This window comes from Hypanus sabinus, chromosome 16 (assembly GCF_030144855.1).
Source record: "Hypanus sabinus isolate sHypSab1 chromosome 16, sHypSab1.hap1, whole genome shotgun sequence".
NCBI classification, from domain to species: Eukaryota; Metazoa; Chordata; class Chondrichthyes; order Myliobatiformes; family Dasyatidae; genus Hypanus; species Hypanus sabinus.
In genome coordinates, this window is record NC_082721.1 from 56,910,522 (window position 1) to 56,929,603 (window position 19,082).

At 41.4% G+C, this 19,082-nt stretch overlaps 1 protein-coding gene across 2 annotated transcripts in view; it reads right to left on the minus strand.

The window, feature by feature from the left end:
• The window catches only part of kri1 (KRI1 homolog), a 66,392-nt gene that overhangs the window by 14,752 nt on the left and 32,558 nt on the right, over positions 1-19,082 (minus strand). For both annotated transcript variants that reach the window (XM_059991848.1, XM_059991847.1), the window contains exons 9-13: positions 13,881-13,990; positions 4,025-4,157; positions 2,474-2,569; positions 1,291-1,461; positions 1,107-1,182 (exon numbers count right to left, since the gene is read on the minus strand). In XM_059991848.1, the coding sequence (XP_059847831.1) occupies positions 1,107-1,182; positions 1,291-1,461; positions 2,474-2,569; positions 4,025-4,157; positions 13,881-13,990 (586 nt within the window). The remainder of the gene's footprint in view (positions 1-1,106; positions 1,183-1,290; positions 1,462-2,473; positions 2,570-4,024; positions 4,158-13,880; positions 13,991-19,082) is intronic.

Here is a 19,082-nt window from a genome sequence, read left to right on the forward strand (position 1 = left end):
TGGTTAGAGGACTGTGTATGTGCGAGGATGATTGGATGGGAGGGAGGAATGGGGCTTGTTTTACTGCTGTTACTTTGTCACATGTTGTGTTCTGTTGAACATGCTGGGCATGCTAAGATGGTGTCAGAATGCATGGTGACACATGAGCTGTTCTTAACACATCCTGGGGTGTGTTGGCTGTTAACGTAAACAACGTATTTCACTGCACGTTTTGAGGTACAGGTGTGCGCCGCTTAACGTCCATTTGTTCAACGTCTGATCACATATACGTCCATAGTCCCAATCGAAGAACATGACATAGCGGGCGTAACCAATCTCGTGTATCTTGTGTCTCTTTGAATGTAGTGGTGTTATCTCTCTGTTTAATTTTCTTTCGAAAATATTACCGTAAAGTGCATCACGGCTTCCAAACGCAGCAAAACCACTCCTAGTGATAGCAGCAGCAAGAGGCAAAGTATATAATATGGTGTTAAAACAACGTCCAAATCACATAACATCCGATTTCACAGAACGTATCGTGGACCTTAAGCGACACATCCAAATCTGATTCCCTACCAAGGGAAACAGTTCAGTCTTATCAGTTATATCCAGCTTTCAAATATTTTTATACTCAAATAAATCTCTCCTCCACCTCCACACCAAAGAATATATATACTGAGAATCAAATTCTGTATATCCAACCTTTCCTCACTTTTGGTAACTCCCTTGCAAAAATCCTTTCTAAAACAATGATACCTTTCATAATGTGCGATCTGAAATGTGTGCTGCATTCTAAATGTGCCATAAGCAGCATTTTAAGGTACAGTCTGATATAGCTACACTGGATTTATAATGTTTCAGCTAACGCCTACCTACCTCCCTCGCTTCTGTCAGGGACCACGGATGCATGCAACATAGTCCTTGGATTCTAGCTACATCTTGGTATCTTACCAATTATTCCCCTTCCATGCCTGATCTCTCCAAAAGCACTGCCTTGCATTTAACTAGATCAAAGAGTTACAACTCTTCAGCCCACACAACCATTCCTTTCACACCTTCCACACATTGTATGTGCTTGTACTTGAGCTTTATCTTTTTATTTAAGTTTCCAAAGGAAAACACGTTACCACCAAATTCCTCCTCATTCTCAAACTGTGGTTTCTGCGCATCTTCAACTCTGTAATAGTCATCATTGAAGAATTCCTGGGGGGGGAGAATAAAGTAGTTTTCTGGTTACAAAAGCTCAGTTTTTCTCAGAAATGTAATTAATTCAGCTCCATGGAGCGAAGTTTTATTTTGCCTAATACAGACCTGCATGAGCTCATCATGCTTGGCTGGGTCAAAGTCCGTCTCCAGGAGTTCCTCATTGAAACCAATGGTTTCATTTCCAGTTATCTCCTTTAACCGATTCAGCTTGTTAATTATTTCCATTCTCTTCAGGTTTTTCAGCTGCTTTATCTCCTCTTTCTTCTTTTCCTTCTCCTACAGAGCCGTTTATAAACGTTAGATTGGAAGCTAGTGAGATCAGGAGTGCCTGCTAACTGAGCAGTACTGCATGCTGGCATTAGTTACCCTCAAAACAGTGACCAAGGAATTCATCAATTTAAAGGCAGAGAACAAGATCAATGGCAGGATTCTTAGCAGTGAACATGGGGGTCATTAGAAGCAACTTGGATTCTTCAGCTGTGAAGGAAGTGACCTTAGTTAACATTCTAATCTGAATTCAAAGCAAAAGCCTGAAGCAAGCAGATGTGATAGTAAACACAAGAGATTTTGCAGATGCTGGAATTCCAAAGCAACCACCCAAAAAGCTGGAGGAACTCAGCAAGTCTGGCAGTATCTATGGAAGGGTATAAACAGTCAACATTTTGAGCTGAGACCCTTTATCAGGATTGATCAGGCAGACCTGATTAAGCAATTAAGCAGAATCAGGTTTATTATCACTGGCATGTGAGTGAAATTTGTTAATGTCAGTGAAATGTAGAAAACAGTTACATAGCATGACAGGGTGGCTGCATAGATGACATTCTTTTTGGCTGGGTGAGATTACAGAACTGGGGTTGCAATCCCAAAAGGGTTGGCTGTGCAGGACCACGTCAGAAAAACCTTCACTCAGAGTCTACATAATTCTCTAACTGAGAGCCGAGAGGTTTACTAGTTATGCATATTCAAAGGAATTAATAGTTTTTGGAAATCAAGAGACGTGTAGTCATTGCAGGAGACTGGTGCTGAGATAAAAGATTAGCCATAAACTGTGGAGTAATCACTGAGGGTCAGCTCCTGGTCCCGATGCTCAATGACATCTGTAGGTAACCCATAGCTTCCCTTTGCAGGCTTCCCCTAATGCGTCACTGGATGCATTGGACGTTAAAGCAAATGACTGATTTCATTCTACGTTTCCATGTACATGTGATAAGTAACTATGAACAGGTAGTCTAAACAAGTACTATTGTATTGGTATCATTCTATTTCAATGATCATATAAAACACTTACCTTTTTCTTACGTTGCTTAACCTCTTCTCTTTTGCGTTTTCTTCTAATGTCCTTTGCTCTGACTGAAGTGGCAATGTTTCTTGGATATGATTTTGTCTTTAAAAGAGGAAGCAATCTAAGTTTTGGCAGTCCACAATACAAATTAACAGTTTATACAAGAGTTTTATCAAAAGCTCTGAGTATTTCAAGAACTGACACCAATCCTTTCACTGTAGCTTGCCATAGTTCTATGCTAGCAAGGATCAAAGCTGATAGCATGTCTTTCCTCAAGCTCCTCAAGGAACAAGAATTGAAATAATACTTCAGTTTAAGAGTGAGAGATCTTGTTGGATAATGTATGTGTTGAAAGATAGCTTTAAATGATCAGCTCAAATCTGATATTACAGAGTCTATGTTTAAAACTGTGGCATCAGCATTTCCCATTTAATTCAAATACTTGGCTTTTGCCAAGTCACGGAGAAAGTGTGAATAATTGGACTGCTTCCTCACAGAATGACCAGCAGTACAATAAAACAAATGGCCTCCCCATGTGCTACACCACTGTCTGGTTTCAGGAAGTTCTGGAACCAGGTAACTGTAGGTTGGTTTCCAAAATCCATTGACATGCCTCGGAAGGCAGTGGAGGCCAATTCTCTGGATGCTTTCAAGAAGGAGCTAGATAAGTATCTTATGGATAGGGGACTCAAGGGATATGGGGACAAGGCAGGAACCGGGTATTGATAGTAGATGATCGGCCATGATCTCAGAATGGCGGTGCAGGCTCGAAGGGCTGAATGGTCTACTTCTGCACCTATTGTCTATTGACATTACTAAAGTATCCACCTCTTTTCCCCACTTTCAAAATCCCTTTCATCACTTATCCCACAGCAACAACAGAGCTTTCACTGTGTTATTACACTTCCCGTATCTGCTGAGAGTCACGTGAAAAAAACAAACATGGAGTAGCCACATTGCGTTTTCTGTCCCACTGTCAGCTATTAGTTTCCCGAGGCACGGACACATACTGGGGTCTGGTATAGAGCTAGTCTGTGATATCACCCCTGGCAACAATTCCTTAAACTGCAAGCCTTTGTTAATTTGTACATTAACTGATTGCTTAGATGACTCAATTCCTTTCCAGCCTCTGACAATTATATTTTAGCATGAGCATGAGATAGTACTGACAAGTGGAAAACCTACCAATTCTTCCCCTTCTCAATCTTTAGAGGTTGCTGAGTTCTACTGGAGAACCCCTTCCACTAACTGTGACCAGGAGTTAGATCAGCAGAGGGAACATTGAACTGGCACTCAAAATACATTACAGAATCAGAGTCACATTTATTATCACTGACATATCTGATGAAACTTATTTTGTGGCGGTAGTACCATGCAATATGTAAAAACAATACTATAAGTTACAACAAGAAATATAAAAATAAATAAATGGTGCAAGAAGTGAGCAAAATACTGAGATAGTCTTCATGGACTGCTCCAAGGAGAGCAAGGAGCTGTTAGTAACTGGCGCCAACAAAGAGAAGTGGAATATTACCCAGATAATAATACATCACTTACAAATTCTGCATCGGGTTCCTCAAATCTGAAGTTGTATTTCCGTTCAAAATCTTCCTGTTTCTTTAGAAATTCCTCACCTTCATCTGAGGAGTCATCCACTTCATCCTGAACAATTTCGTTGTAGGTTGGGATGCTTCAGAGGTAGTTGATGGGAAGGAAGTAACAGAAGGAAAAAAAAAGTGAGATGTTATGGGTGTAGAACACACGTGTAGTCAAGAACATAGATATTTTTATTTTAGAGATGCAGCATGGTAATAGGTCCTTCCAGCCCAACAATCCTGTACCATCCAATTACACCCATTAACTTACTAATCTGTATGCCTTTGGAACATAGGAGGAAACCCATACATTTATGGGAAGAATGTTCAAACTCCTTACAGCAGCGATGAAAATTGAACACCAAACATTGGCACTGTAATAGCATTACGCTAACTGCTACAAAACCTTGCTGCCCTATACACTGAACACCTTCCTGTTCCTCCCTCACCATCCAGGGGAATACTACTGCTGTTCAAAGAACACAATGGAGCCAGCAGATTGACACCACATGGATGTTGGTGGTGAGGGGAAGAGAGAAGAGATTTGTGATATTGCAGTTTACACTTTGAGTCAATACTTGCTGATGCAAGGTTACTTAGATTGCTGTTCCATACTGAACGGGTGAAAATCTCTCACTGCCTGTTACTCATATCCCTGAGATGAAGCAAGTTTAGGTATCTGCATTCCTGTTTTATATTGTTACTCAGACACCAAAGAAGAGTTGAGACTTTTTTTTAAAGTGCAATTTATGGCAAATTCTTAATTCTTAAATCCACTACTTCCCATTGAGGAGGGGCCCAGACATCATCTGCTGCAGGTCTCAATTTGCTTTGGCATTCAATCTTCATGAGTAAAGGTCAAACCGAAACTGACATAAAGACTGACACACAGAGATCTGGAACACTGATTAGAGTAGACCCTGTTTCCAAATCCTATAATATCTTGTCAGCAATCAATCCCATGCATGGAACAGTACTGGATACCAACTGGACTGACACAGTAATGTAATGGTGGGAAGAGGGGCAAAGGTGAGAGAAGGAAAGAAAGATTACAATGGGGGTTCTAGAGATTCAGTGCAGTGATGAAGAAATTAACATCATTGACGCACAGGGAGGCCATGGCTGGAGCTGCAGAGAGATCGAGGAAAGCTACAGGACAGGACAACGATATTCAATTCCCTGGTTCGCAACCACAAGGGAAATGAACAGGTCATAACTGCTCAAAAAGGATGCTAATCAACCTTCTTCCTTACATGGAGCAATCAGGCAACTGATTGTACAAGAGCCACTCCCAGTTCCAGACAGAAAATTGTTAGTTCCACTTTTAATAATAAGTTTCATAACTCCCGCCCTTTCTAACTTCTGTTTTATTGGTCAAAATTTTAAAACTATGAATCTTTGCAATTGGGCAATCAGGCACAACAAAATGTTTTGTATTCTGGGCCCTCCCCTTGACCTAGGTTAAACAGAGCAGAAGAGAAAAAAGTATAATTTTGTAAGCTTTTTTTAATATAAAAAAAATGAAAGACATGTCATAATTCCCACTTTTTTCTCAACATACATTTCATTGGAAGAGACATCTGATTTATTACCAGTACAAACAGGTTTGTATATGGTGCAATGTCACTGTAGTGCACACTGCTGCAGCCTATCAGCTCACAGCTAAGCAGCTGCAGCAAACATCAGTTACTCTGCAATGCAACACTGTTACATGCTTCCACTGACCCAGATGGCTGACCTGTCAGTGCCCCAACCCTGACATCCAACAATTCACCACAGGTATCCTTTTGAACTGCAGGTCTTGAAAAAAATCAAATACTGTACAGGAGACCACTCAGCTCAGTGAACCGTTATTCGACCTCAGTTGATAAGAATCTATTAACCTTGATTTTTAATTTTCAAGCAACACACACAAAATGCTGGTGGGATACAGCAGGCCAGGCAGCATCTATAGATAGAAATACAGTCGACGTTTGGGGCCGAGATCCTTCATCAGGACTAACTGAAAGAAGAGATAGTAAGAGATTTGAAAGTGGGGGGGGGGGGGATCCAAAATGATAGGAGAAGACAGGAGGGGGAAGGAATAAGCTAAGAGCTGGAAAGGTGATTGGCAAAAGGGATACAGAGCTGGAGAGGGAGCAGATCATGAGATGGGAGGCTTAGGGAGAAAGAAAGGGGGAGGGGAGCACCAGAGGGAGATGGAGAGCAGGCAAAGAGTGATTGTGAGAGGGACAGAGGGAGAAAAAAGACAGAGAAAAGAAGAAAAAGGGGAATAAATAAATAAATAAGGGATGGGATAAGAAAGGAGGGGGGCATTAACGGAAGTTAGAGAAATCAATGTTCATGCCATCAGGTTGGAGGCTACCTAGGTGTTGTTCCTCCAACCTGAGTGTGGCTTCGTCTTGACAGTAGAGGAGGTCATGGATAGACATACCAGAATGGGAATTGGGCGTGGAATTAAAATGTGCTGCCACTGGGAGATCCTGTTTTCTCTGGCGGACAAAGCGTAGGCGTTCAGCGAAATGGTCTCCCAGTCTGCGTCAGGTCTCACCAATATATAGAAGGCCGCACAGGAAGCGCCGTATCCCTTTTGCCAATCAACCTTCTAGCTCTTAGCTTCATCTTCCCCCCTCCTGTCTTCTCCTATCATTTCAGATCTCCCCTTCTCCCTTTCAAATCTCTTACTACAGGCAGTCCCTGGGTTACATACAAGTTCCGTTCCTGAGTCCGTCTTTAAGTCGGATTTGTATGTAAGTCAGAGCAAGTACATCCGGTATTATTTAGCGTCAGTTAGTCAAACGTTTGTCTTAAAATATAGTATATATTTTACCTTTTTATGCATACAAAACACTTAAGAAACGTATGTATTCCAATAATTAAACCACTGTGTTGCTTAGTAATAATTGTAGCTTTCATCGGGGCAGGGCCTTTCACGTGCTCCATTATTTTCATTTTATCCGTTATCCTTTAAAATTGTTCCTATCGTTGACTGACTGTAGCCGAACACTTTTCCAATGACCAATGGGGTTTCACCTCTTTCCAAACACCATTATTTCCACTTCTTTTCAACTGTGAACAGAAACACTGTGGGCGGCGGGTCCCGAGCTTTGCCAGCTCCCGAGATCCGCTGGGTTTTAAGGACCACCGCACTGAGACACGCTAAATGGGACAAGTGGGGACTGTGCTGGGTTTGGGTATTTGATCATCCACAATATTCTGAGTGGTAATTTAAACTGGAGGTGGCAGTGTTTTTTTTTTACAAGGTCGAGTTGCCAGCTCGACATCAACCCAGCACGGATGGTATGGGAGTCACTGGAACAAACTCGGAAACCTCCGTTCTCGAGCCCGCGCTGATCTCATTGTGCCACCAGCCGACCAGAACTGGAGGTGGGGGGGGGGTCAGGGTGAATCTTACTAAGAAAATTTAAGCAAAATACAAAGTTAAACACTCAACGCAGTGTCAACTGCAACGACTTAAAATGGCAGACAGCATTGCAATCCAACTTAAAATGGCGGATAGCATCATGATCTGACTTAAAATGGCAGACAACGTTCTCCTTCCTCGGTTTGTAAGTACGAGCTGTCCGTAAGTCGGACGTTCATAACTCGGGGACTACCTGTATCTCTTCTTTCAGTTAGTCCTGACGAAGGGTTTTGGCCTGAAACATCGACTGTCCTTCTTCCTATAGATGCTGCTTGGCCTGCTGAGTTCCACCAGCATTTTATGTGTGTTGCTTGAATTTCCAGCATCTGCAGATTTCCTCGTGTTTGTGTTTTTAATTTTCAACTTGGGTTAGATCTCACTTAGAATATTATCTGCAGGGTCACCCAATCACAGGAAGGGTGTGGAGTATTTGGAAAAAGGTACAGAAGAGGTTCACGAGAACGCTGCCTGAATTAGAGGATATGACCCACGAGGAGATGTCAGACAAACTTGGATTATTTCCTCCAAGTGTCTGAAGCTGAGAGACCTGATAGAAATTCACAAAATTATAGAGACATAGATGAGGTAGACAGTCAGAGTCTCTTTCCCAAGATAGAAATGTTTAATACTATGAAATATCTACTCAAGTTAAGTGGGCTGAAGTTTAAAGGAAATGTGAAGGGCAAGTTTTTTCTTTAAAAAAAGTGCTAAGAGCTTAGAACGGGCTACAAGATGGTGGAAGCAGATACAACAGTGATGCTTAAGAGGCTTTTAGACAGGCATATGAATATATAGGGAATGGGGAGCTATGGATCATGTGTAGGCAGAAGAGATTTAATTCAATTTGGCGTTTTCATCAGAAAAGCCTGGGTTCCCGAGCTGTTCTATATTCTGTACTCTGAAACTGTCAGTAGTTTGTTATATCAAGCCCAAAACAGATAATCTTCCAACAATTTTTGGTTGCATCAGCTATTGACAATGTCAACTTTTAAAAACAATGTTTTAATAGATAAGTCCCACTGTATTATTTGGAAGAAGGGCAGAAGATAACTTCTCAATAAGCAGATTAATTATTTATTTTCCAACCAACATCACTGATGACTGATCCGGTAATGTGTCTCAGTTCTGGGAATTTATGGTAAACAAATTGACTGCCATATCCTACAATATAATTGTAACTACTCCAATAAAACATTTAATTGGCTGTAAAGCACTTAAGGTGTATCAAGTTCAAGAAATGCACTATGACCTTTTGTTTGGCCACACAACGTGAGACCATAAGACATAGGAGCAGCATTAGTCTGTTCCATCATTCAATCATGGCTGATCCTTCTTTTCTTCCCTTCTCAGCCCCACTCCCCAGCCTCTTCCCCCCCCCCCCCCCCGTAATCTTTGATGCTGTGTCTAATCAAGATCCTTTCAATCTCTGCCTTAAATACACCCAACAACCTGGCATCCGCAGCTCCCTGTGGTTACAAATTCAACAAATTCACCACCTTCTTGCTAAATTTCTTTGGTTCTCTGTTTTAAATGGACGCCCCTCTATCCTGAGGCTGTGCTCTATTGTCCTAGACTCCCCCACCATGAGAAACATCCTTTCCATATCTACTCTTGGCTAAGCCTTCCAACATTTAAAAGGTTCCAATGGGATCCCCCCTCATCCTTCTAAATTCCAGCAAGTGCAGACCCAGAGCCATCAAACATTCCTCATAGGATAACCCTTTCATTCCCTGTTTTTTGTATTCTAGAACTCTTGAAATGAATGCTAACATTGCATTTGCCTTCCTCACAACCAACTCAACCTGCAATTTAACTCTCAAGTCCTTTTGCATCTCAAATGTTTGGATTTTCTCCCCATTTAGAAACAGTCTGCAGATTTAGTTCTTCTATCAAAAAGTATATGATCTTGCATTTTCCAACATCTTTTTTCATTTGCCACTTTCTGGCCCATTTTCCTAATCTCTCCAAGTCCTTCTGCAGCCGACCTGTTTCCTCAACACTATCTGCCCATTGACCAATCTTCATATTATCTGCAATCGTGACAATAAAGCCATCTATTCCATCATCTTAATCGCTGATATACAGCAGAAAAAGATGCGGTCCCAACACCAATACCTGTGGAACACTACTAGTCACTGGCAGCCAACCAGAAAAGGATCCTTTTATTCCTTCTTGTGAATTCCTACCAATCAGCCAATGCTCTGATCATGCCAGTAACCTTGCTGTAATACCACAGGCTCCTAATTTGGTAAACAGCCTCACGTGTGATGCCTTCTCAAAGGCCTTCTGGAAGTCCAAATATACAATATCCACTGCATCCCCTTTATCTGGCCAAATTGTAATCTCCTCAAAGAATTTTAACAAGTTTGTCAGGCAAGATTTTCCCTTAAGGAAACCACGTTGACTTTGTCCTATCTCGTCCTATGTCACCAAGTACTCCATAACCTTATCCTTAACAATTGACTTCCCAACCACTGAGGTCAGGCTAACTGGTCTGTAATTTCCTTTCAGCCGTCTTCCTCCTTTCTTAAAGAGTTGGGTGGTATTTGTAATTTTCCAGTCCTCTGGGACCATGCCAGAGTCCAATGATTTTGAAAGATTACTAATGCTCCACAATCTTTACCACTTCCTCTTTCAGAACACTAGGGTGCAGTTCATTTAGTTCAGATGACCTGTATACCCTTAGGTTTTACAACTTTGAGCACCTTCTCCCTTGTAGTAGTAACTGCACTTACTTTCTTCCCTCATACCCTTCAACATCTGGCACATTGCTAGTGTCTTCCACAGCGAAGATACTCAGGGAGTGACACACAACAAAAAGCAACATTCAACAATTCCTTGGCCCCTGTTATTATTACTCCAGCCTCATTTTCTAGCAGTCCTATATCCACTCTCATCTCTCTTATTTTTTACATACTTGAAGAAGCTTTTACTATCCACATTATATTATTTGCTAGCTCGCTTTCATATTTCATCTTTCCCTCCAAATGATTCTTTAAGTTGCTCTCTGTATGTTTTTAAACACTTCCCAGTCCTCTAACTTCAAAATAATTTTTATATTAGTTTTAACTTCCCTTGTCAGCCATGCTTGTACTATTTTGCCATTTGAGTTTTTCTTCATTTTCACAATACATCTATCCTGCACCTTCACTTTTCCAGGAAACTCACGCCATTTCTGCTCTGCAGTCTTCCTTGCCAGCATCTCCTTCCAATTTACTTTGGCTAATTCCCTTTCATACTCCACTGAAATACTGTTATATCAGACTTTCCATTCTCTCTATCAAATTTGAAGTTGAACTCAATCATATTGTGATTACTCTCTCCTAAGGGTACTTTTACCTTAAGCTCCTTAATCACCTCCGATTCATTACATTACACACAATCCAGTACAGCTGATCCCCTAGGAGACTCAATAACAAATTGCTCTAAAAAGCCATCTCACAGGCATTCAACAAACTCACTCTCTTGAGATCCATTACCAACCTGATTTTCCCCAATCAACTGCATGTTAAAATCTCCCATCACTATCATAACATTGCCACTTTGACACATTTTTCTACTTTCTTTTGTAATCTGTGGTCCACATCCCAGCTACTGCTGGGAGGCTTGTATATAGCTGCCATTAAGGTCCTTTTACCCTTGCAATTTCTTAACTCAACCCACATGGATTCTACATTTTCCAATCTTATGTCACAGCTTTCTACTTATTTGATGCCATTCTTTACCAACAGAGCCAGACACCTCCTCTGCCTACCTGCCTATCCTTCTGATACAACATGTAACCTTGGACATTCAGCTCCCAAAAAATAACTATCCCTCAACCATGATTCAGTGATGGCCACAAAATCATACCTGACTATCTTAATAGTGCAAAAAGATCATCTATCTTGAGATGTACTTTGAGATATAACACTTTGAGTACTGTATTTGCTACTTTTTTGATTCTGCATCCCTAATGCACTGATACTTACCCAGATTTTGTCCTATCACCTGCCTGCCCTTCCCGACAGTCTGACTGTATGCTATCTTGGCTTTTTCACTATCCTTCTTACCCCGAGTCCCTTCACTCCATTTCCCACCTCCCTGTCAAATTAGTTTAAACCCTCCTCAACAGCTCTAACAAACCTGCCCACGCGAATATTGGTCCCCTTCAGGTTCAGGTGCATCCCGTCACTATTGTATAGGTCATACCTCCCTCAGAAGAGATCCAAATAATCCAAGAACATGCAGCACTACTCACTGCACCAACTTCTCAGCCACACATTAATCTGCCAAATCATCCTGTTTCTAACCTCACTAGTGTGTGACACAGGCAGCAATCCAGCAATTACTACCCTGCAGTTCCAGCTTCTCAGTTTTCTGCTTAGACCTCTAAATTCTCAGTTCAGGACCCCTTTGCTTTTCCTTTTTATGTTATTGGTACCAATATATACCGAAACACATGGCTGCTCTTCCTCCAAAATACTGTTTTGGCTCAAGGTGGCCCAACGGCTCTAGCTAGCCGTTCCCCACCCCCCATCCTCCCACCCCCTGCCTTTGTAACTGCACTTAAACACTTCAAACCACTTTTTGTTATGTTGATCACATTGTAAATACCTGCTGGTATTTATGCATATTTTATTCCATATTTACTTTAACCTCTAATTTTATATAACTCCTTGACCAATACATCACAGCAAATTCCTAATGCATGTAAATATATATGGCAAATAAAGTTTATCCTTGACCCTTCATGTGGACTGAATGATAGAGGAACAGCACTAGTAGCAGGAGGTGATGGTAAAAGGAGGAATAAGAGCTGGCAGGCTACAGGTAGACCCAGGTGAGGGGTTATAGGCAGAAGGAAGGGGCAAAAGGCACAAGGCCCGCTTTCAGTCCTGATGAATGCCCTCAACCCTGAAACACCAACTGTCCATTTTCTCCCACAATGCTGCCTGATCTGCTGAGTTCCTCCAGCATCCTATTTGGATTTCTTTTTTTATATAAGACCTTGCTTTTCCTTTAAGGCACAATGCCAAATTTCCAGGGTGTAATTCAGGTTACAAGTCAACCCTGAGAAAGACTGTCTGAGCATTTAAATTTCAGGAATAGGAGGTTTGCAGCAAGGATGTCCAACATTAGTGTGCTCATCCTCCTGACCTGCTAATGCAGGTAGCATCCTACCCTGATGTTTAAAGTGGAGCTCCAACATAGAGGCTGTGTACAAGAAGGGGCAGAGTCACCTCAACTTCCTGAAGAGACTGAGATCCTTTGGAGTATGCAGGCATCTCCTTCACGTTTCACCAGTCTCGTTGCCAGTACAATCTCCTATGAGGTGGTGCGTTGGGGCAATGGCATCAACACGGGTGATGCCAACAGGCTCAATAAACTGATTAGAAAGGCTGGTTCTGTTATAGGAGTCCAGCTGGACACACTGAAGGCTGTGGTATTACAAAGGACCCTAAAGAAAATCCTGGCAATTCTGGATGTTTTTCACCCTCTGCATGCCACCTTGGCTGAACAGATGAACCCTGTTAGTAATAGACTAAGACAACTGTGCTGCTCCAAAGAGTGCTCATTCTTATAATGAGTGCTGCTCCAAAGAGTGCTCATTATAGCCATTAGGAGCTATAATGAGCCAAACCATAGCCAAGGAAGTGATGCCCCCCGCCCCCCACCCCCCATTAGACTGTTTGAGGTAGCTTTTTTTTATATTCTTTCTCTTCTCTTCTAATATTTGTACACTCGTAATGCTACTGTGACACTGCAATTTTCTTTGGAATCAATAAAGTATCTATCTAAAAGATGTCTGATAGTAGCAAACAGCCAAAAGAACATCAGAGTGGTCAGAGTGGCCTGGGGAGTGGGATTTGGGGAAAATAGGAGACAGATCTCAGGAACCACTATCTGAAGTGGTTGCAGATAACTTTGTCTGGACCAACTTTGTCAGTTTGGACCAAAGGGCTGCAAAAAGTATGACCATTGGATTCGCACAGGCAACGTCTATCGAGTCTTGTATGTTAAGTTCTAACCACACCTGTAAATAAGCCTTGTGCAAGGACATCACTGCCAGTATCTAGTTTTAGAAATTGAAGAGAAGTGGAATGTGCAATATAGGACAGATAATCATGTTCATAGTTCACCTCTATTTTAAGGAAGCCATTAAAATAGATAAACGCCTCAGCTGTAAATTTCAATTGCAGTCACACACAACATGGCCCAAAGGGATCAGGTCATAAATCTCAGAATAAATACTTTGTAAATGAAAAGTCAAATGAAACCTTTAGATAGTCACATGGATGTTGGAAAAATGGAGGCCTGTGTTGGTAGTTTAGATTGATCTTAGAGTAGGTTCTAAGTCTGTACTACAGTCTGCAAACGGAAGAACACTGCTACCAAATATAACTGTTCCTACCTGTCTTCCTCCTCTTCCTCATCAAGATATCTTTTATTTAGAATATAGTCACGTAGAAACTTCTCCCCTTCATCCAGTTGAGGATCATTCCAGTAATTCCTTAGGTATTTCTGTAACACATCCAAAACATTGCCTTATGTTTGTTTCCTCTGGGTTTGGCAAGTAGTGCCTAAGTACAGTGCTACAGTGTGCAGGAACAGCTCAATAGCGCACTGAAAACTTCCACATGCTGTGCTCCCAAACACCACTGCGTTGTTTTGGAAAGCAAAGACAGTTCAAGTGAGACACCCCTCTCAGAAAGAGACTCCCTAGTCATCAAATGAAGTTCTCTATTACAACATTAACATTTTGGTCATTCACTGAACCAAAGACCCGATAAAGGGTCTTAACCTAGAATATCAACTGTTCATTTCCCTCTATAGATACTGCCTAACCTGCCAGGTTCCTCCACCATCTTGTGTGTGTTGCTCTACGCCTAGTATTATGCTAAATTACAATTCCAAGTTGCTAATTTGCAAAGCATTTTCGTTAGCTTAGACCAAAAGACAGAGAAGCACAATCAGGCTATAGGCTCCATCAAGCCTGCTCTACCATTTGATTAAGGTGATTTATTTTCCCCCTCAACCCCATTCTCCAGCCTTATTCCTGTAACCTTTGATGCTCTTACTAACCAAGAATGTAATAAACTAAGCTATAAATATACCTAATGACTTGGCCTCCAAGTCTGTGGTAATGAATTCCATAGATTCACAGTGTGGTTAAAGTCATTCTTCCTCATCTCTGTTCTAAAGGGACATCCTTCGATTCTGAGGCTGTGCCCTCTTGTCTGAGACTCTCCCCCTACTGGAAACATTCTCTCCATGTCCGCTCTATCTAAGCCTTTCAATATTTGGTAAGTTTCAATGAGATTCCCTCTCATTCTTCTAAATTCCAGCATGTACAAGTCCACTATAAAGAACCATCCAATAAGAAGAGAGCATTATTTTGCAGGAAAGATTCCAGTTAAATGCAATTTTTCATCACTCATAAGGCAGGAGACATATTCTGTGGGTTAAAGCAGTGTAAGTCTCAAAACCAACTAGCTTGTGCATGTGACCAAATTAATGCTTCCAATAGAACTAGCCAACTGCACCCTGACCACAATGTCAAGTTTCACATGGTGACTGCCCGTGCATCGGCCACCTCAACAAAGTCACTCAAAGGCATTCTCCATTAAAGGAATAACTCCTTAGGAGAATATCATACTCACCTCCAGTGATTGAACTATTACCAATGGTTAACACACCCCAGCAGTGCTCGGTTGATTTCAGCAATACTATAAATGAAGGGGAAGGAAACTGATGGCATGAATCCAAGTTTGTGCTTTACAAACTGGTAATGCAAGAAGATAATTTTGTGATTCTGCACAATTACTGTGCAGAGTAGGATACGCTACCAAAGACCAAGCCAATGTGATAACTACTGGCACCAAAGAAAATATGGATGCCATGTAGCTGTGGTCAATAACACAACAGAGCACAATTTCCACTCATATCTTGTTCTCATACTAGCAGTCCTAGAAGTGGATCAGTTTTACACCTCAGACCCACAATTTTACAAAACACTGATTTTTTTTTTGTCAAGTGTAGGTAAATTTTACTTTCAAAATCTGGAAATAGGTCATAAAAGATGTTTATGGAATTTGTTATTTTAGAAGGCAGTTTTAATTGTGAAAAACACCACAGGAAGCTTTACAGAGACACCAAGGAAATAAAAACATCACTCAACTTGGCACATGCTATAGAGGCTGACCTATCAGTTACGCAATGGGCTGCAGATTCTTGGCACATGGATGAATGAAAACTGGACAACTTTGTGGGAGAAGATTAGATTGATCTTTGAGTAGGTCAGAGTGTTTGCACTTAGTCATGGGCCAAAGGGCCTGTATTGTGTTGTACCATTCTATGATCTGTGTTGTAGTATTAAGAATTTAATTAGGTGCTTCAGCAGTACTTTAAAACACACCCTTCAAGGAAGCTTTAAGAAAGCTCATACAAATAGTTAATTTTTAAAAGCAGGAACGTAGTAGTGAAATAAGAGGGTGGGTTATTTTCAGCCAGAATTACAATAGCACTTGGTTTGAGGATTAAGATTTGTCCTGATAATTGATTAAAATCCCCCTGGACAGACTACAGATTCTGCTCCTGTGGATGAATAGAAATTGCTGACATAAGCTATCAATAAAGCCAGTTTGACAAATGGTTAAAGCCAAGGGATGCACAAAACCTGGCTGTGTTAACAATTAGCCAATGTAAAGGCTCCAAAGCACAAGAAATTACAGATCTGATCACCGGGTGTTTAACTATACCCCTCTGGTGATGAACAGCTGTGAACATACTGCTATTATGCTAGTAAGGTGCAAGCCTGCAGTTCACACCTAGCATCTGTGTAACTAAGGACTCTCAGATTTACAGGGACACAGAAACATACATCAAGTGCTACTGGAAGATCATCATTTTGGTGAAAGATGCTCTTTGGTCCGATCGAAACTTGTTGAGCTTCCAACACAGCAAGATGTCCACAAAGAAATGCTGCCTTCTGGCACATTTCAAGCTGCAGGAGTATGTACTGAGGGATACAAAGAAGCCCAGTACAGATCATGCTAAGGCTCTGTGGGTAGGACCACAGTCTAGGGGTCAAGTGTGGTGGGGAAGCCCCTCAAACATCAGATGTGTGCATCACTCTAAAAGACCACATGAGCAACAAAGGCGCTATATATATATGCACAGAGAAAAAAAGATGTGCAAACACCATGAATATATTGACAACATGACACTCCAAACGTAAAGAGCTTTGCACTGTTTATTCCTTGTATACTTTTAAAATTATAAATAAAGTTTATTTTAGAAATGAGAAACAAAGTTATTGTAGCAGTAAAAGGATCTAGCCTGAGAAGAGTTCATCTGGAATTCGATTGTAAAGAAGGTGGGAGAGCACAAACCTGGTTAGATGATGATTAACCAATCAGGAGGGACAGACTATGGGGGTATAAATACCACCAGACAAGACATGGTCAGGCATCATCCCTAATGAAGATGGCAGAGTTTGTCATCAAAACGTCAGTTATACAGGTGTCCCCCGTTTTTCGAACGCTCGCTTTATGACAACTCGCTGTCATCAAAGACCTACATTAGTACCTGTTTTCGTAAACCAAAGAGGATTTTCGCTTTTACGAAAAAAAAGACACCCGCTTTATACATGTGTTTACCCCAAGAAAGGCTACAATGACCGTGAAACTTTGTGCGGGCAGTTGTTTGTGCATGTGTGTACATGCCAATTTTTTTTCTCCAAATCAATTTTGGCTTGCTGTCTTCCTGATTTTGATAAGTGAAACTACACCGTACATACAACATTTCTACTTTATATGGGGTATATATTTATCATATCATTCCTGCTTTTACTATATGTTAGTGTTATTTTAGGTTTTATGTGTTATTTGGCTTGATTTGGTAGGTTATCATTTTGGGTCTGGGAAAGCTCAAAAATTTTTCCCATTTAAATTAATGGTAATTGCTTCTTCGCTTTACGACATTTCAGTTTACAAACTGTTTCATAGGAACGCTCTACCTTCAGATTGGGGGAGGGTGGGGAACTGTAATCGATATCTGTACATGGCTGGAAGCCCGAGAAGAGTAGATCTCTGGTAGCAGCAGAGATACCGAGGAGAAGATTAGGAAGCAGATTTTGGAAAAGTGCCAAAATAACAGGGTTGTTATCATGGGTGACTTTAACTTCCCTAATATTAATTGGCACTTGTTTAGTTCCAAGGGTTTAGATGGTGCAGAGTTTGTTAAGTGTGTCCAGGATGGATTCCTGTCACAGTACGCTGACAGGCCGACTAGGGGAAATGCCATACTAGATCTAGTATTAGGTAACGAACCGAGTCAGGTCACAGATCTGTCAGTGGGTGAGCATCTGGAGGACAGTGATCACCGCTCCCTAGCCTTTAGCATTATCATGAAAAAGGGTAGAATCAGAGAGGACAGGAAAATTTTTAATTGGGGAAGGGCAAATTACAAGGCTATAAGGCTGGAACTTGTGGGTGTGAATTGGGATGATGTTTTCGCAGCGAAATGTACTATGGACATGTGGTCAATGTTTAAGGATTTTCTGCAGGATGTTAGGGATAAATTTGTCCTGGTGAGGAAGATAAAGAATGGTAGGATGAAGGAACCGTGAGTGAGAAGAGAAGTGGAAAATCTAGTCAGGTGGAAGAAGGCAGCATACATGAGGTTTAGGAAGCAAGGATCAGATGGGTCTATTGAGGAATATAAGGTAGCAAGAAAGGAGCTTAAGAAGGGGCTGAAAAGAGCAAGAAGGGGGCAATGAGAAGGCCTTGGCAAGTAGGGTAAAGGAAAACCCCAAGGCATTCTTCAATTATGTGAAGAACAAAAGGATGACAGGAGTAAAGGTAGGACCGATTCGAGATAAAAGTGGGAAGATGTGCCTGGAGGCTGTGGAAGTGAGCAAGGCCCTCAATGAATACTTCTCTTCAGTATTCACCAATGAGAGGGAACTTGATGACAGTGAGGACAATATGAGTGAGGTTGATGTTCTGGAGCATGTTGATATTAAGGGAGAGGAGGTGTTGGAGTTGTTAAACTACATTAGGACAGATCCCCAGGGCCTGACGGAATATTCCCCAGGCTGCTCCACGAGGCAAGGGAAGAGATTGCTGAGCCTCTGGCTAGGATCTTTATGTCCTCGGTGTCCACAGGAATGGTACCAGAGGATTGGTGGGAGGCGAATGTTGTCCCCTTGTTCAAAAAAGGTAGTAGGGATAGTCCGGGTAATTATAGACCAGTGAGCCTTACGTCTGTGGTGGGAAAGCTGTTGGAAAAGATTCTTAGAGATATGATCTATGGGCATTTAGAGAATCATGGTCTGATCAGGGACAGTCAGCATGGCTTTGTGAAGGCTTTTTGAAATTGTACAAGGCATTGGTAAGGCCAAATTTGGAATATTGTGTACAGTTCTGATCACCGAATTATAGGAAAGATATCAATAAATTAGAGAGAGTGCAGAGACGATTTATTAGGATGTTACCTGGGTTTCAGCACTTAACTTACTGAGAAAGGTTGAACAAGTTAGGTCTCTATTCATTGGAGCGTAGAAGGTTGAGGGGGGATTTGATCGAGGTATTTAAAATTTTGAGAGGGATAG